At 37.1% G+C, this 14,372-nt stretch overlaps 1 protein-coding gene across 1 annotated transcript in view; it reads left to right on the forward strand.

Moving 5' to 3' along the window:
- The window catches only part of KHDRBS2 (KH domain containing, RNA binding, signal transduction associated 2), a 256,689-nt gene extending 242,646 nt beyond the window's left edge, over window positions 1-14,043 (forward strand). The window contains exon 9 of the mRNA XM_014943940.1: window positions 13,914-14,043. Coding sequence (XP_014799426.1) covers window positions 13,914-14,043 — 130 coding nt within the window. The remainder of the gene's footprint in view (window positions 1-13,913) is intronic.
- Window positions 14,044-14,372: the final 329 nt, after the last annotated feature.

The raw sequence follows: 14,372 nt of genomic DNA on the forward strand, positions 1-14,372 counted from the left end.
TCAATAGCTTTTGTTATAAATAATGGCAACTAGAGTATAACACATTTTTAAATTTCTGAATTAATACCTACATTCATTCCGAGATTTAAAAATGCATAAAAATCCCACTTACTTCTTTTTCTGATTTTGATGCTAATGAAGTCCATGAGAGTTTTCCCACTGTTTTAAGGAGGAACCATACTTAGCTCAGTGGGTAACTTGTTGTTCACATGCTGCAACTTTATAAAAATATACAGACCAAAATGTCAATGATGTTTCTGCCACATGATCTGAACAATCAAGGAGATGGATTAGTCTTGCAGAAAAATATTTTTCTCTTCTCCTTGTCATTTCTGTGATCAATGCTAGTTTCTATGAAAAGCAAAGAAACTGAATCAGGAAGCAGAAATACGAAGTGGGTTTTACTTTTGCTTTATCAGGACAAGGGAAATCAAAATACAAATAGGAAGTATTGCTTCTCTTCATGAAATTAACATTCCAAAAGACAATTAGAAGGCTAACTGTAAACAAACAAAGACTTTACAGAGGTATCCTTGCAATTAAGTGCTATAAATGTCACTAACTGTAAACAAAGACTTTACAGGGGTATCCTTGCAATTAAGTGCTATAAATGTCCTTCCTGCATTTTATAATTCTGAGCTCAGTTCTAGGCTTCCCAGATATTCAGGGTGACGCTCAGGAGTTTACCAATCACACTTTACTAACACACCTCCAAATATTTTAACCAAAGGAATAAATACTGCTAGCTCCAATGGCTTAGTTTCTATTTAATATTAATGCTAAATAGACAAGTCAATATTCCGTGCACCTGATTGAAATCTCTGTTCTTGACTGACTACAGGTACGTATATAAATATGGAAATCAGGAGGAGAGCTTCTTTTTTATGTTTTTAGAGGGATACATTGTGAGAAATCAGCATCGGAGATAAGTCAGCTTCTTTTGTTTCTTAGATGCATTAACAGAGTGAGATTCTGGTAGAGATGGTGGCTTAGTTTTAAGACATTGAACTTCAGCTGTTGTTTTGCTAATCTGCTTCAGCCTCTTGCAAGTAGAGTTCTTGGACTCAGCATGATGGGACTTGGAGGTGTCAAATATTTTCATGAGCCTGACATTGATATTTCTTATGATAAAATTTGAATACAGGGAATTACTAGTAACAAAAAGAGTCAGCTTCCTTTAAATCCATATTCCCTTAAGTGAGCAATTTCTGGCAGTCAGCAAGTGTATTTTTATGTAATTGTTTCCTTCAGTATCTTCAACATTTAGTGTTGAGTTTTACAAACTTATGCAACAGACATTTTTTTAAATGGAAAAGCTAGAAAGAGTTAATTAAAGAAATTTATTTATTTATATATTAAGTAACATTTTGATGTTTTATGTAAACACGTATATGTTTTTACACTACACTAATTCCTGGTCTTGGGTAGGAAAAAAAACCTCAAAGCTTCTGTCCCATGGATTTTCTGTTTCAAAACCCAATTGAACACTCTAATGAAGCACTATATAAAGTGCTAACACCACCTCTGCAAATCACTGAGATTTGATTTTTATTTCTTTTTCCACATGGATTCCGGAGTCATTGACCATTACAATCACAGCTAAATCAATGTCTTCATTTCCTCCAGAGCATTAACAGAACAAGGACATGACAATGAAGAGATAATACTGCCATTGTGGGAGAGTGGTCTACCAGCTGAATAGTTAGTGATGAAACATTACCAGCATGAACCATCTCTTTTTAGAAAATTTTTAGACTTTAAAGAATAGGGACAATGTCTTACATCTCTGTCATTAGAGCTTGTAAGATGAGAATAACCTTGTGCTCATTTTTTAAATATTCAGACTCTTAAGAGTTAGTTGGCCTCTTCTCTCTACTGATAGTGAAAAAATGTATCCATGCGCTTCTCCTTTTCTACTTGAATAAATGCCAGCTTCTCCTCTTTGACTTAGTTCTTTAGCTGTGAACGCTCCATCCTTCAGAACTTCCAAAAATGACGTTGCGGCTTTTTGAACTCACTGCCTAAGACCTGATATAAATTTCAAAGAATTCAATTTAAAACTCCTTTTAACATTCTTGCCCTTTAAAAGAAAGAAGATCTGAGACACGGGTAGATTTTTATCTTATCCAGGGCAAGGTATTATTAGGACATAAAGAGGATAACAGTGAGTGTCTAAAGTGCTGAAACGATGTTTAAAAGGAAATAGTAATTAACATATTAAATTATTTCATTCCCTTGCCCTACCTGCTCTTTGTGAACTAAAATTGATTAAGATATATTGCAATCTGTATTTCATATCATGAAAATATCTATCTATAAAAACAACATAAAAAGCAAGAAACAAAAAAAGCTGAAAGTTGCCTCCATAACAATAAACAAAGGTTAAAGCTAAGAGTCTTCTATGGCATACAGGAAAATATAGAGAGAGAACCGCTGCAATGAGGACAGGCTGAGAGGGTTGGGGTTGTTCAGCCTGGAGAAGAAAAGGCTCCAGGGGGATCTTATAGCAGCCTTCCAGTATCTGAAGGGAGCTACAGGAGAGCTGGGGAGGGACTCTTTGTCAGGGAGTGCAGTGACAGGACAAGGGGGAACGGTTTTAAACTGAAAGAGGGGAGATAACTGAGAGAGATTAGATATCAGGAAGAAATTCTTTGCTGTGAGGGTGGTGAGGCACTGGAACAGGTTGCCCAGAGAAGCTGTGGCTGCCCCATCCCTGGAAGTGTTTCAAGGCCAGGTTGGATGGGGCTTTGAGCAACCTGGTCTGGTGGGAGGTGTCCCTGCCCAGGGCAGGGGGGTTGGGACTCGATGATCTTTAAGGTCCCTTCCAACCTGAACCATTCTATGATTCTATGAAAGGAACTATGAAGATATAGCCTGAGTGATAGGTCATGAGGGCAAGCTCATTTCTATAAAAATCTTGGGTTTTTTTCTGGAAAGGTGGAGAGACAACAGAAATGTTTTGTGTAGAAATTGCTTTCATAAGTTTCTGCTCATGTGTGTATGTATGTGTTGCAGGACAGGGATGGGACGGCAGTTCTCCCTAGAAGAGTAATGCAAATTGACTTGGCATGCAAGCTTTAAAATTTAAACTGTTGAAGAACTAAAATCCCACAGAACTGTTTTCAATGCCAAATAAGGAGCTAAAAGGGTTCTGAGCTTAATGAGAAATTCTAAGGAATGACAGCAAAATTTATTCATTCAGAAAACCAGAAACAACACAAGATTTCAAGTACATCAGTCAAATGTTCCCTGCAATCCATATTGTGCTTCCACTTCTGTGGCCAGAGAATAATTTCTTCAAACAGGTTTGTTTCTTTTTTTTTTTAAGAAGGTAGTCAAGCTGTCACATTTGATACTATTGATCGTACGTAGTTGTTAAAAAGAGGAACTAGAAATTACTTCTCACCAAAGATTTAAGTTATAGTGAACATAACTTTTTGCTTTCCACCCTATTTAGTGAGCCTTAAAACCATGTACACTCATACAATGTAATTGAATTAAAAGAATGCAGATATTGGTGTTGCTCAAGAGTGAGACAGGTGCCCATATCTATATATGTATTATATGAATTTATATATTTTTATATATATTTTACAGTAGAAGGACCTATTTGTTACAAAAACTTAGATTTCTAGCCTGCAAAGCATTTTTATAACTATATCAGATGGTATGATTGCAGTGATGAGCTAGAAATCTTGCCTCAACCACCTCCCTGGGCAACCTGTTCCAGGGCTCCACCACCCTCATAGTAAAGAACTTATTCCTAATGTCTAATCTAAATCGGCTTTTCTCCAGTTTAAAGCCATTACCCCTTGTTCTGTCATTGACAGCCTTTGTAAATAGGTTCTGGCTTCTTACCGTGCTATCTGCTGATCAATAGATCTTTGTCTGTGTCAGGGTTATATTTGAATTTGAATCTTTATATTTGAATTATTTTTAAAAGAAAACGGAAGAATATAACACAGACATCAGAGAATGCTGAGAATTCTGAATTGGGAGAATACATCTCACTGGTACAGGGAGATATATTTAGTCATATGGGCTGAAGTTAGCAGAGGTGTCTGACACAAAGATCTATTAGGCTGTCAGACAGTCTCCCAAGAGAAGTAGTGGAATCCCTACTATTGGCAATATTTAGAATTTGATTAGAGAAAGCACTAAAAAATGTGCTGAAATGAGCAATCATATTTGACAGGAGCTCCTAATAGATGATCTGTTCTTTTCCATCCCTAATTTCTCTAATTGCATGCTTGAACTTGAGGGAATAACAATTTAAAGACTACCTATAAGTATCTCAATAAGTATTAACCACTTTTTACTGTTTTGCTCAGTCTTACATTCACAAACGAGTAGTCCCATCACATTCTACATGTTTGGTTTTAATTATACCTGGCCTTTGTGCAGTAATTCCTGTACAAGGTTGAGCTTGTTCACTCTTACAAGACAATTTAATATTCATTGTCCAGATTTTTTTTTTTTTCAGAAATATTTTTCTATAAAATTATGTTCTTGGAAATATGTCATAAACTATCTTTGTAACAATTTAGGACATTTGTAATTTGATTCAACAAGAGGTGAAATTTATGAAAAAGGTATGGCATATCTGGCAAGGATTAGGGTATAAAGATTCCTACATTAAGAATGCCTGACCTCTCATCTAGACCTCCTTCAGAATTAATACATAAATAAATCTAAATCTGTGTTTTAGGCACTTTAAACAATTTTGTCTCTAATTCCACTGCGAAGTTTTGTTACTGTTGTGTATCACTAATTCATGGAATCCTTAATGGTTAAATATATTTAAAGAGATGATAAAAATAGGTCAAAACAATGCAAAGATTCCAACATTAAGAATGCCTGAACTCTCATCTAGACCTCGTTCAGAATTAATACATAAATAAATCTTTATCTTCCCTGTGTTTTAGGCACTTTAAACAATTTTGTCTCTAATTCCACTGCGAAGTTTTGTTACTGTTGTGTATCACTAATTCATGGAATCCTTAATGGTTAAATATATTTAAAGAGATGATAAAAATAGGTCAAAACAATGGGATTGCACATAGAATTAACCTATGTATTTTGCTATGCTTTCTTGATATAGAAAGTATAAGGCTATTTATGTGGAGCTTTTTTGTTTTAATGGTGCAGTAAAATTGGACAGATCTCCTAATTGTTAATCATGAAGGCTCCTACAAGTCTTTTCCTGGAGGAATGTTGTTAATTCAAAGACTCGGGTAGTTTATAGAATTTTAAGATGTATTTATTAGAGCACATTATCTTGGATTTGGCCAAGTTGTACTTAATCTGCCTACCTCCAGCATTCATAAAACATGAGAGTGAAATTTGATTTAAAATTAAATGCAATTCAAGGTCCTGTAAAGCACCTATCAAAGCATTTCTGCTCTTTGCTAGTACCTAAGATTTGCTTGCACGTTTATAAGCTCTGACAATCCTGTGGTCCAGTTTTCAAAGGTTGGAAGATAAAAAAGAGAATTCCCTGTAATTCCCAACTATTCAAGACCCGGAAATTTCATTTCCTGTATTATTACAAAGCTTATTTAAGGTTGAAATTATTTACTTTTAAAGCATTGTATCTGGCAAGTCAAGCCATTGTGAAATGCTTTAAACCATCAATAAGTTGCTAAAATCAGACAGAAGAGTTGTCAGTCTTTAGTAGATACTTGTAGTGATTTTTGTACCTACAATACAAAAAACCTTACTGCTCCATGGACAGATTTTAGGTCGGCTCCATCTATTGATTATACAGCTGGGGGAGCATCAGGATGCGCAAGCAAATCGCCATCTGCTTTGCTTGAAATTTTGGAAAAAGTAATATTAAATATGATAAAGAGATTAAAACTAATAGTGGATGTATTGCAGCCCATCTTCCCTCAGCAGCCAAAGCCCGCTTTCTACTCCATTCATTTCAGTTCACGGGAAAAATAAATCTTTCATTTAAATGCCATTTATGTGATATATTGTCGCCAGTGCAACTTGCCACTGTAATATATTATCACTCCAGTACTATGTAAAGCAGTCATTGGTAAAAATAACAATTTAAAAATCCTTTCTTCAGGGGTCTCAATTATAGACAAGTGCAAAAATGCAATTTATTGCCGGTAACACAAAGAAGATACCTTTCACCTCCGCTTGCTGTTTGTTACTAAAATAAGTCATTTTATTGACATTGGAAGAAAGAGATGTTTATGTGAGACATTCCTTTGCAATAGAAATGAAGTAAAGGATTGACACTGAGGTTAGGATGCTATTCCGTAAGGAGAGGCAATATGAAAAAAGCACAAGTAGAATAGGAGATGGTTTCAAGTGATGATGGTAGCAAGGTTAAGGGACAGGGAAAGTGTAACAAGTTAAATGAATGTAAGCAGCAGCTGATTATACAGAGCTTTGACATTAGTTAGAAGTTTTAGTGTGACTTCATGAGCATAGGAGAGCTAAGAGAGGGATTTGAAGAAATAAAGATGTTAGTCAGATGAATGTTCTAGCATAAAAATTGCAGCACCATATTATGCTGTAGGCTATAGTCCTGCAAATGTGGAAGGAGTAAGAAAAGTCTCATTTCTATTTGATTCTTTTACATTTTCATTCTGTTCTGATTTTCTTTTTCAGTATACCAAAATCTGTTTTAAGTGTTATTCATTCATTTGCTTTTAGTTGAAAAATTACAGAAAAAAATAGAGAAAAAAAATCCCAAACAAAACCCCCTGCATTTAGGAGAGTACAAGAGTACACAGCAATTTCTTCATATATCTGAGATTCTGTTTTACTGGGACTCCTTTTGCACGGCACAACTATTTGCTTCTGTGGCTCGTGCCCTGTCTTTATCTTGCATACAATTAATATTAGGACTTCTGGGTAGTAAACTTGTTTAGTTTGACTCATTACCCTAATTGTTTAACGTGAGATTTATTTAAACCACTGAAATATGAGGACAAGAATAGCTCATGTTCTCTGCTTTGAATTTGCAAAATCTCCGTGACGTGAGTATGCTGAAATTTCAATTATATACCTGTGACTATGTAAAAAATGTTCACCTTATAGCCATTCAGTTATAAAGGTGTTTGCCATTGCTGGTACGTGAATAATAAGACTGATTTCGTTAAGAGGTCAAATGTGGTGAGATTACTTCATTGCCTCTGGCAAGCACACCCACTCTGGGTTGTCTCAACACTGTAGACTCTGGTTCATATGTTGCATTTATGACGTCCATAACTTAGAGCTCTGATTTTTCAGTTGATTAGTATTCCCATTTTAATTCCAGCATTAGTTTTATTTTTATTACTACTATTTGTAATTTTGATGGATATAGTGCCAATCTGCTTGTCTTTGAGTTCATCTTCAAAATGCTTGGTAGATCCCACTGTTGTAGGGAGTGTATATCATCTTCAACAAACTATAGTATCTAGTTTCTCTTTATTCTGACACTGGAGGTATAGCTGAAGAATCCAAGACCAGCTATAGTAGCAGGCATGCATACTTATGGCATAATTTAGTCAGAATTTAAGTTTTTAAGCATAAAATACGATTCTGGGAATCCTTGCTCAGCAACAGACTAACTTCCTAGGTACTTCAGTGAGATTCGTGTGTTCTAAGTGCAGGTTTTCAACACTCAATAATCCAAATCTAAAGTAATTAGAGTTTCTAGCCCTCTTTGTAGTTGGTAGATAGAAAGTGCCATTTGTCTAAATTACATACAATTAATATATTGAGATGTGTTCCTCTAAATCTACGCAGAGCTGCCCCCACTTTAGAAAGACTTGGGGACTGAGCACCAAACTCATGAGTGTGACTGTGATGGAAGGCAAGTCCTTCCACTCACAGCCCTCTAGAGAAGCTCAACCAGCTCAGCACTTAGGAATCGTTGTGCAATGATGGCTCTATCTACCACTTTTTTAAAAAGAACAGGTAGAGAAAGAGGTGACAGTAGTCCAGGTTCAAGTGTAATAGCTGTGATCTATTAACTGTAGTTAAAAATGTCATTTCTCTGTGACACGATTTAATAACCTTAAATGCTCTTTGCGGGGAAAAAATTGAAGATTCATTCAGCCGAACCATCAGTATGAGTAGCCAAGGGTGCAAGTCATACATCTGGAAGAGAAGGCATCCCAGATGTATTTCTCTTCTTTTCTCTCTGGTGTTTCATATACAGTAAAAGGAATGGGATTTAAGATTTCTCATAGTTGTTTGTGTTTCCTGACTTGTAGGTGTGTGGTAAGTTTCGTGCCAGGCTTTCTAACCTGAGATCTTCTCTGATCAGAGCAGATGCTGTTCGGACATGCCCACCCATCCCCATTCACAGCTCTAGGTAGACCAACCCCGGTGGGAGGGTTGGACTTGATGATCTCCAGAGGTCCCTTCCAACCCCATATGATTCTATGATACTGATGACATTCTGGGTCTCCAGTCTTAGTCTTAGCAGCTCTGATTTTTACAAGCTTAGCTTTTGCCGACTAATAAATTCCTTCAAATGATGAACTGACTTACATACCTAAAGGTTAGTTATCTAAATCTAACACATCTGTCCCAGGCTCCCTTTACAGTCATTGCAAAGAAAGCTCTCATTTAGAGAGCCATTCTGCTTGTCTTCAAATAGGTGTCAATATATGTGGGATGAATTGCCCTCTAAAAATGTTTTATTTCTGCCCTGTGATTCTAGTGGGAATCTACCATTAGGTTGGTGGTAGATGACTAGCTTTTAGCCTTCTAAGCTGAGGTGGTATGGATGTGTGAGAAAATATGGATGTGGCCAAGTCACAACAGGAAAGAGAGTGAGACAGCATTTGTAGGTTTACAGGAGGCAAGGAGAAGAAAATAGTGGAAATTATGCAAAGGCCCCCTTTACTGGGAAACAAGTGGTTTTACCTAGAGTTAGAATTACATGTTGTTTATTATATCCTCACCTTCTTTGAGGTACAGTACTAATTTTTGTGTACTGTTGGGTGCAGCTACTGAGAAGGGCTACCCTGATCCTCTGGCTGCAGACGTTCTTCTCATTCACTTGTTTGCCAGGTAAAGTGCAGGGCTGTAGAACTCACTCTGACTTGATGTTGTTTGTGCTTTGCTTTTTTTTTTAGAAAAAGCCTAGATATTTTGTAGTTTGCTACTTTAGAAAGATTTGGGCTGTCTTCTATTAAAAAAAGTAATTACTTTTCACTCCCTTACAATCTATTTTATCATGTATTACCAGGACATACCTAAAATACTGTGAGTAGGAAAGTTTTCATTAAAAGTATAAGACTTATTTTCCTTCCTGGTTTCCCAGAGATGAAATCCACCATTTTTCAGAGCATGCTGTGAAAATCCTATTTTCTAAGGCTATTCAGAGAAAAGGCAATTTAAACTTGGTGCATTTCAGTGTGGGCTGTTATTGTTTGAAATAGAGTTTTAACATTAAGTAGAAAATTCATATTTAAAGAGATTGGATTGCATTAAATTATGATACTCATGTTACTGATGATACTTGGTGTTTTGTTTGTATTTCTAATATTTGTTTCAGCATCTGAAACTAAGGCAAGATTCGAGTAAATCTAAATAACTAAAATCTTTCTCAATGACATCTTGGTTGTTGAATCAAATTGATACTTAATTTTTTTCTCAGGTAGTAAAATATAAGACTTTTTTCCAATTATGTCCCTTTTTTCTTCTACACCCTTTTTCCCCTGACTATAATTTTCTTTATCAGTGGTACAGTAGTGCATATTTGCTCCTGAAGTGAGTGTTCCCAATGCTAATTTCATGTGCTATTCTGAGATTCTTCTAAGAGTTTTTCCTATCTTCACTTTGTGGGCAAAGACTGGTAAATACTTAAATATACTAATTTTCAAATTAGTCTGTTCTTGAATTGAGCTGTATTTTTAAGTTTTCCTTAATTTTTCTCTTTTTTTTTTTTGTTGTTGTCATTATTATGTTTTTTTAACTCTATTCCAAAGTTCCTCAAAATCATCCATAATTGTTTGTAAACAGCGTTACCCTACTGCAGCTCCAGATGTGTATTTCTGTTCCTTAATCTCCAGTTCAGGTTGCATCACTGTAAGGCCAGAGCAAACCCTACTCAATGAAAGGCTCATTTTGCTTTTCGTTGACACAAAGTTAAGAGGTCTTTTTCTTGTGTTTTGGAGAGATATTTCATCAAGAATTACCTGAGATAAAGATATCCTGGCATAAAAACCTAGCCTAGAAATGGCTAACAGTTTGACTTTGAATTCCTGTTCAAAGTTCACTTGTTTTATATTTCTCAGTTCATTCCAGTAAGCTTTTACTTCTGAATGGTGGTGGCAGCTATCATGGGGAAAAAGGCTCCTCACACAGGAAGAGAGTCTTCACAGGCAACCAACCCCAGTCCCTTGGAGACTTGAAAATCAAACCTCATCTGTAACTTTTTAGAGTGCAAAGGAACGTATTTCCCTCTGGTCCTGTTTCTCTGTCCCCTCATTAACTTCTTCAAAGAACTCTGAAGATATAGGGAAGTGCTTTCTTCCCCTTCACTGAAATTAGGTGGCTTGTCCCTATCAACTTTCCATACAAGTTTTCTAATATTCTGATGAGCACAGAGATGGATTCTTCAATGGTGGACATTGATCAGATCAGGCCCAAAGTCACTTTATCTGAGATATTTCTGCTTGAAAGGGCAGTAGAACTTACCTACAGGATGGAAGATCTAAGTGTTATACACGTATGTGAAGGCTTCTGGTGAAACAGATGAAATTGTAGAAATTATAGAAGAAAAAAATGTCGTATTCAAAATACTGGCAGCATGGCTAATCAATCCTTTTGCCTTCAACGAGGTGAGAATATAACACCAGTAACTAAGATTCTCTAAGAAGAGAGCTTTGTTCCTATCAGCTCAAATACAGAACATTTATCAGTTTAATATCATTGGTTTGTTCTTTGTTTTTAACGAAAGGACTAATAGACCTAGATAGTCCATGGAGTCTGATTCTATTACTGAGTAAAAGATTCCACTGCATTTGGTGAAGGCATCCTGGCTTCTGGTCTCTGGATTTATACGGAACTGCTCTTGGGAGCACCATTCTCATCACAGACAGTGGGCAGGATACCTGAATTTGAATGTCCTCAGATTCACAGCTTCTGGATCTTAACAGGGTCTACATGGGAGCTGGGTGTCTCATCTCTTAAAATTTGTATGCAAGAAATGCTTTCAGACATTAAATCTGTATTGTTCTGGGGAGCTGAAGGTTAATAAAGAGAAGAAAAATGCTCAGCAAGTTTGAGGCACTTAAGGATCTGAAGGGAGCTATTTTGGGTCTTGATTCTACACCCTAAAGAGACAAGGGTGTCTGGGTGTAACACATCGTATTAAACTTTGAAAAAATGAAAGTATGTACCTTACCTAAGTAGTTCACCTGTAGGATTAGAAGATAATTCTCATACAGATTGACACAAATAAGGTCTATGCAGAAAATACATTTTCTTTATTAAAGATACATTGGGCTTTTTTAGTCTGTCTCTATTTTCCAACCATTGCACTTGAACCATTTGCACTGTATTGACCTGCTCTGAGCCTTTAGGGAGGCTGTTAAAATCTGTGATGTGAACCCTCAGAAGTGTCAAATATTAACAAGTGTTCTTTGCCCTGCTGGTGCTGAACGTTGATTTACCTCAGGCATCAAGAAACCAAGAGAGCTCATTTGAAATTGTTGCCTTTCCTGTTCTCTCCTATGGTGGATAAGCACGTTGAAATGCCTTTCCTCTAGCTATTCAGCTTTATATAGGAACTTGCATCACCCTCATCTTCACAGTAGCAGGATCCCACTCAGTAGCATCCTAGTCGATGTGACTGAGATGTCTCTCCTGTGGTTCATGGTTTCTCTCATCCTGTCACCACATAATGGCGGAGACCCACCAGGAGCTGGCAGCTCTTGTGGGAGACGCTGATGAGGCCCAGGCATTGCCAGAGCAACTGTGACCGTCTCATGCCTATAAAAAGCAGCCCTGCCAAGAAGAACTTGGGGGTACTGGTGGATGAAAACCTGGACATGAGTCGGCAACATGTGCTGGCAGCCTAGAAAGCCAACCATATCCTGGGCCACACCAAAAGAAGCATCGCCAGCAGGTCAAGGGAGGTGATTCTGTCCCTCTACTCTGCTCGGGTGAGACCCCACCTGAAGTACTGAGTCCAGCTCTGGAACCCTCAGCACAGGAGGGACAGGGACCTGATGGAGCAGATCCAGAGGAAGGCTAGAAAAAAATGGTCAGAGGGCCAGAGCACCTCTCCTGTAAGGACAGGCTGAGAAAGTTGTGGTTGTTCATCCTGGAGAAGAGAAGGCTCCGGCTTTCAGTACTTAAAGGGGCCTGACGGGAAAGATGGGGAGCCTGTAGCAATAGGACACTGGCAGGAAAGATGGGGAGCCTGTAGCAATAGGACAAGGGGTAATGGTTTTAAACTTAAAGAGGGAAGAATTAGAGTAGATAAAATAAATGTTTTACAATAAGGGTTGGGAAACACTGGAACAAGTTGCCCAATGAGGTGGTAGATGTGAACCTTTCAAGGTGAGGTCGGACGGGGCTCTGAGCAACTTGATCTGGTTGAAGATGTACCTGCTCCTTGGAGGGGCTGTTGGACTAGATGACCTTTAATGGTCCCTTCCAACCCACACTGTTCTATGATTTTATTTAACTAAAAATATTGGCTCCCAAAATTCATAGAGAAAAAAATAGTCTTTCTTTACAGCACTTCTCGTCTACTCTGTTGTCCTGTTGTATGAAAATAGCATATCAAAAGTCATCTCCTAGATTATCTCTTTATTTATCGTCTCATTCCTGAGCGCTCTTTGGTTATGGGGCAGCTACAGGGGATCATAAGTGCCCGTGGCTGTCTCAGTAGAAGGTTCAGCATTAGATGAGCTGAACCACCTTCTGAAGTTGCTAGTGTCTCTCTAGCTTAGGCAGACTGAGCATTTGTCTAAGCTCTCCTGTGACGGCTCTATAAGTCTATTTAACTAAAAATATTGGCTCCCAAAATTCATAGAGAAAAAAATAGTCTTTCTTTACAGCACTTCTCGTCTACTCTGTTGTCCTGTTGTATGAAAATAGCATATCAAAAGTCATCTCCTAGATTATCTCTTTATTTATCGTCTCATTCCTGAGCGCTCTTTGGTTATGGGGCAGCTACAGTGGATCATAAGTGCCCGTGGCTGTCTCAGTAGAAGGTTCAGCATCAGAACTTCTGAAGTTCCTAGCGTCTCTCTAGCTTAGGCAGACCGAGCATTTGTCTAAGCTCTCCTGTTACGATCCTTAAGTTAGGTGGGATGAACCTGTATTAAAGTATTAATTAACTTGTCACAGAAAAGCATGCCTTTAAAAAGAGTGGGATGCTCAATGAAGGAAAAGGTGCTTACTGTAAATTATTTATAAAAATCATGACCCGTTATTTCCCTCACAAACATGTACAAATATTGTTTCTCATAGTTTGTTTGGTTTTGTGTTGTTTGAGTTTTTTAATAGACTGAATATTATGGTCTTATCACTTTAAAATTCTTAATAATGTTGTACAGTCCATATATTTGTCTTGCTATTTGTTCATTTCACTTACAGGTATTTATGGAACCATTTATATAACAAACTGCTAGGAAATGATTGTTTTCATTATCATTCATCAGTATTCTGTGTGGATCCCACTGAAGCACGGTGGTTTGGACAATACACCACAGTTTATCAATGAATGAGCTGAGTTCTTAAATGAGTAACTGATTTCTTTACCTTTGCAATGTACAGGTTGTTCTTCACAACTGACAATCCTCATCAGTAGGCTGCACGTTTTACTTAATACTGGGAAAACACAGCATGCATATGTTGATGCAAGTTCCTTTTACAGCTTGATAATATGCTTTGATTTATCACTCTCGTAAGCTGTCGTGTTCTTTTTTCTCCCTTAGGGATACGATGATGGATATGGGGGTGAATATGATGATCCAAGCTATGAGGCATATGATAACAGCTATGCCACCCAAACACAAAGGTAAGAGTTTGTACTTTAATGTTGCAAAGAACACTTTTGTCTCTTAGCCTTTCAAGTAGATTTCCTGCTTAATTTTCCACATTAAATTCTACAAAATCTCACAGTACTTTAAAAAGCTGACAAAAAGTAGTAATGGTATTCAAAGTTTATAGGCAGAATTCTTTAGATGAAGCAAAAATGCAAGTATCTATCCTTTTAAAATTGGTGCAAACTAAGTGTATTTTTTTAAAATAAGCAAGTGGTTACATCATTTTCCTATCTGATGTCATTTGTGCTTTTTTTTTTTTTTTGCTTTACTGGTGTGAAGTTGTCAAGGACATCTCATATTTATGGCTTTTACAATGTTTTGGGCAAAACCAGTAGGAAATAAAAAAAA

This window comes from Calidris pugnax, unplaced genomic scaffold, assembly GCF_001431845.1.
Source record: "Calidris pugnax isolate Ruff unplaced genomic scaffold, ASM143184v1 scaffold105, whole genome shotgun sequence".
NCBI classification, from domain to species: Eukaryota; Metazoa; Chordata; class Aves; order Charadriiformes; family Scolopacidae; genus Calidris; species Calidris pugnax.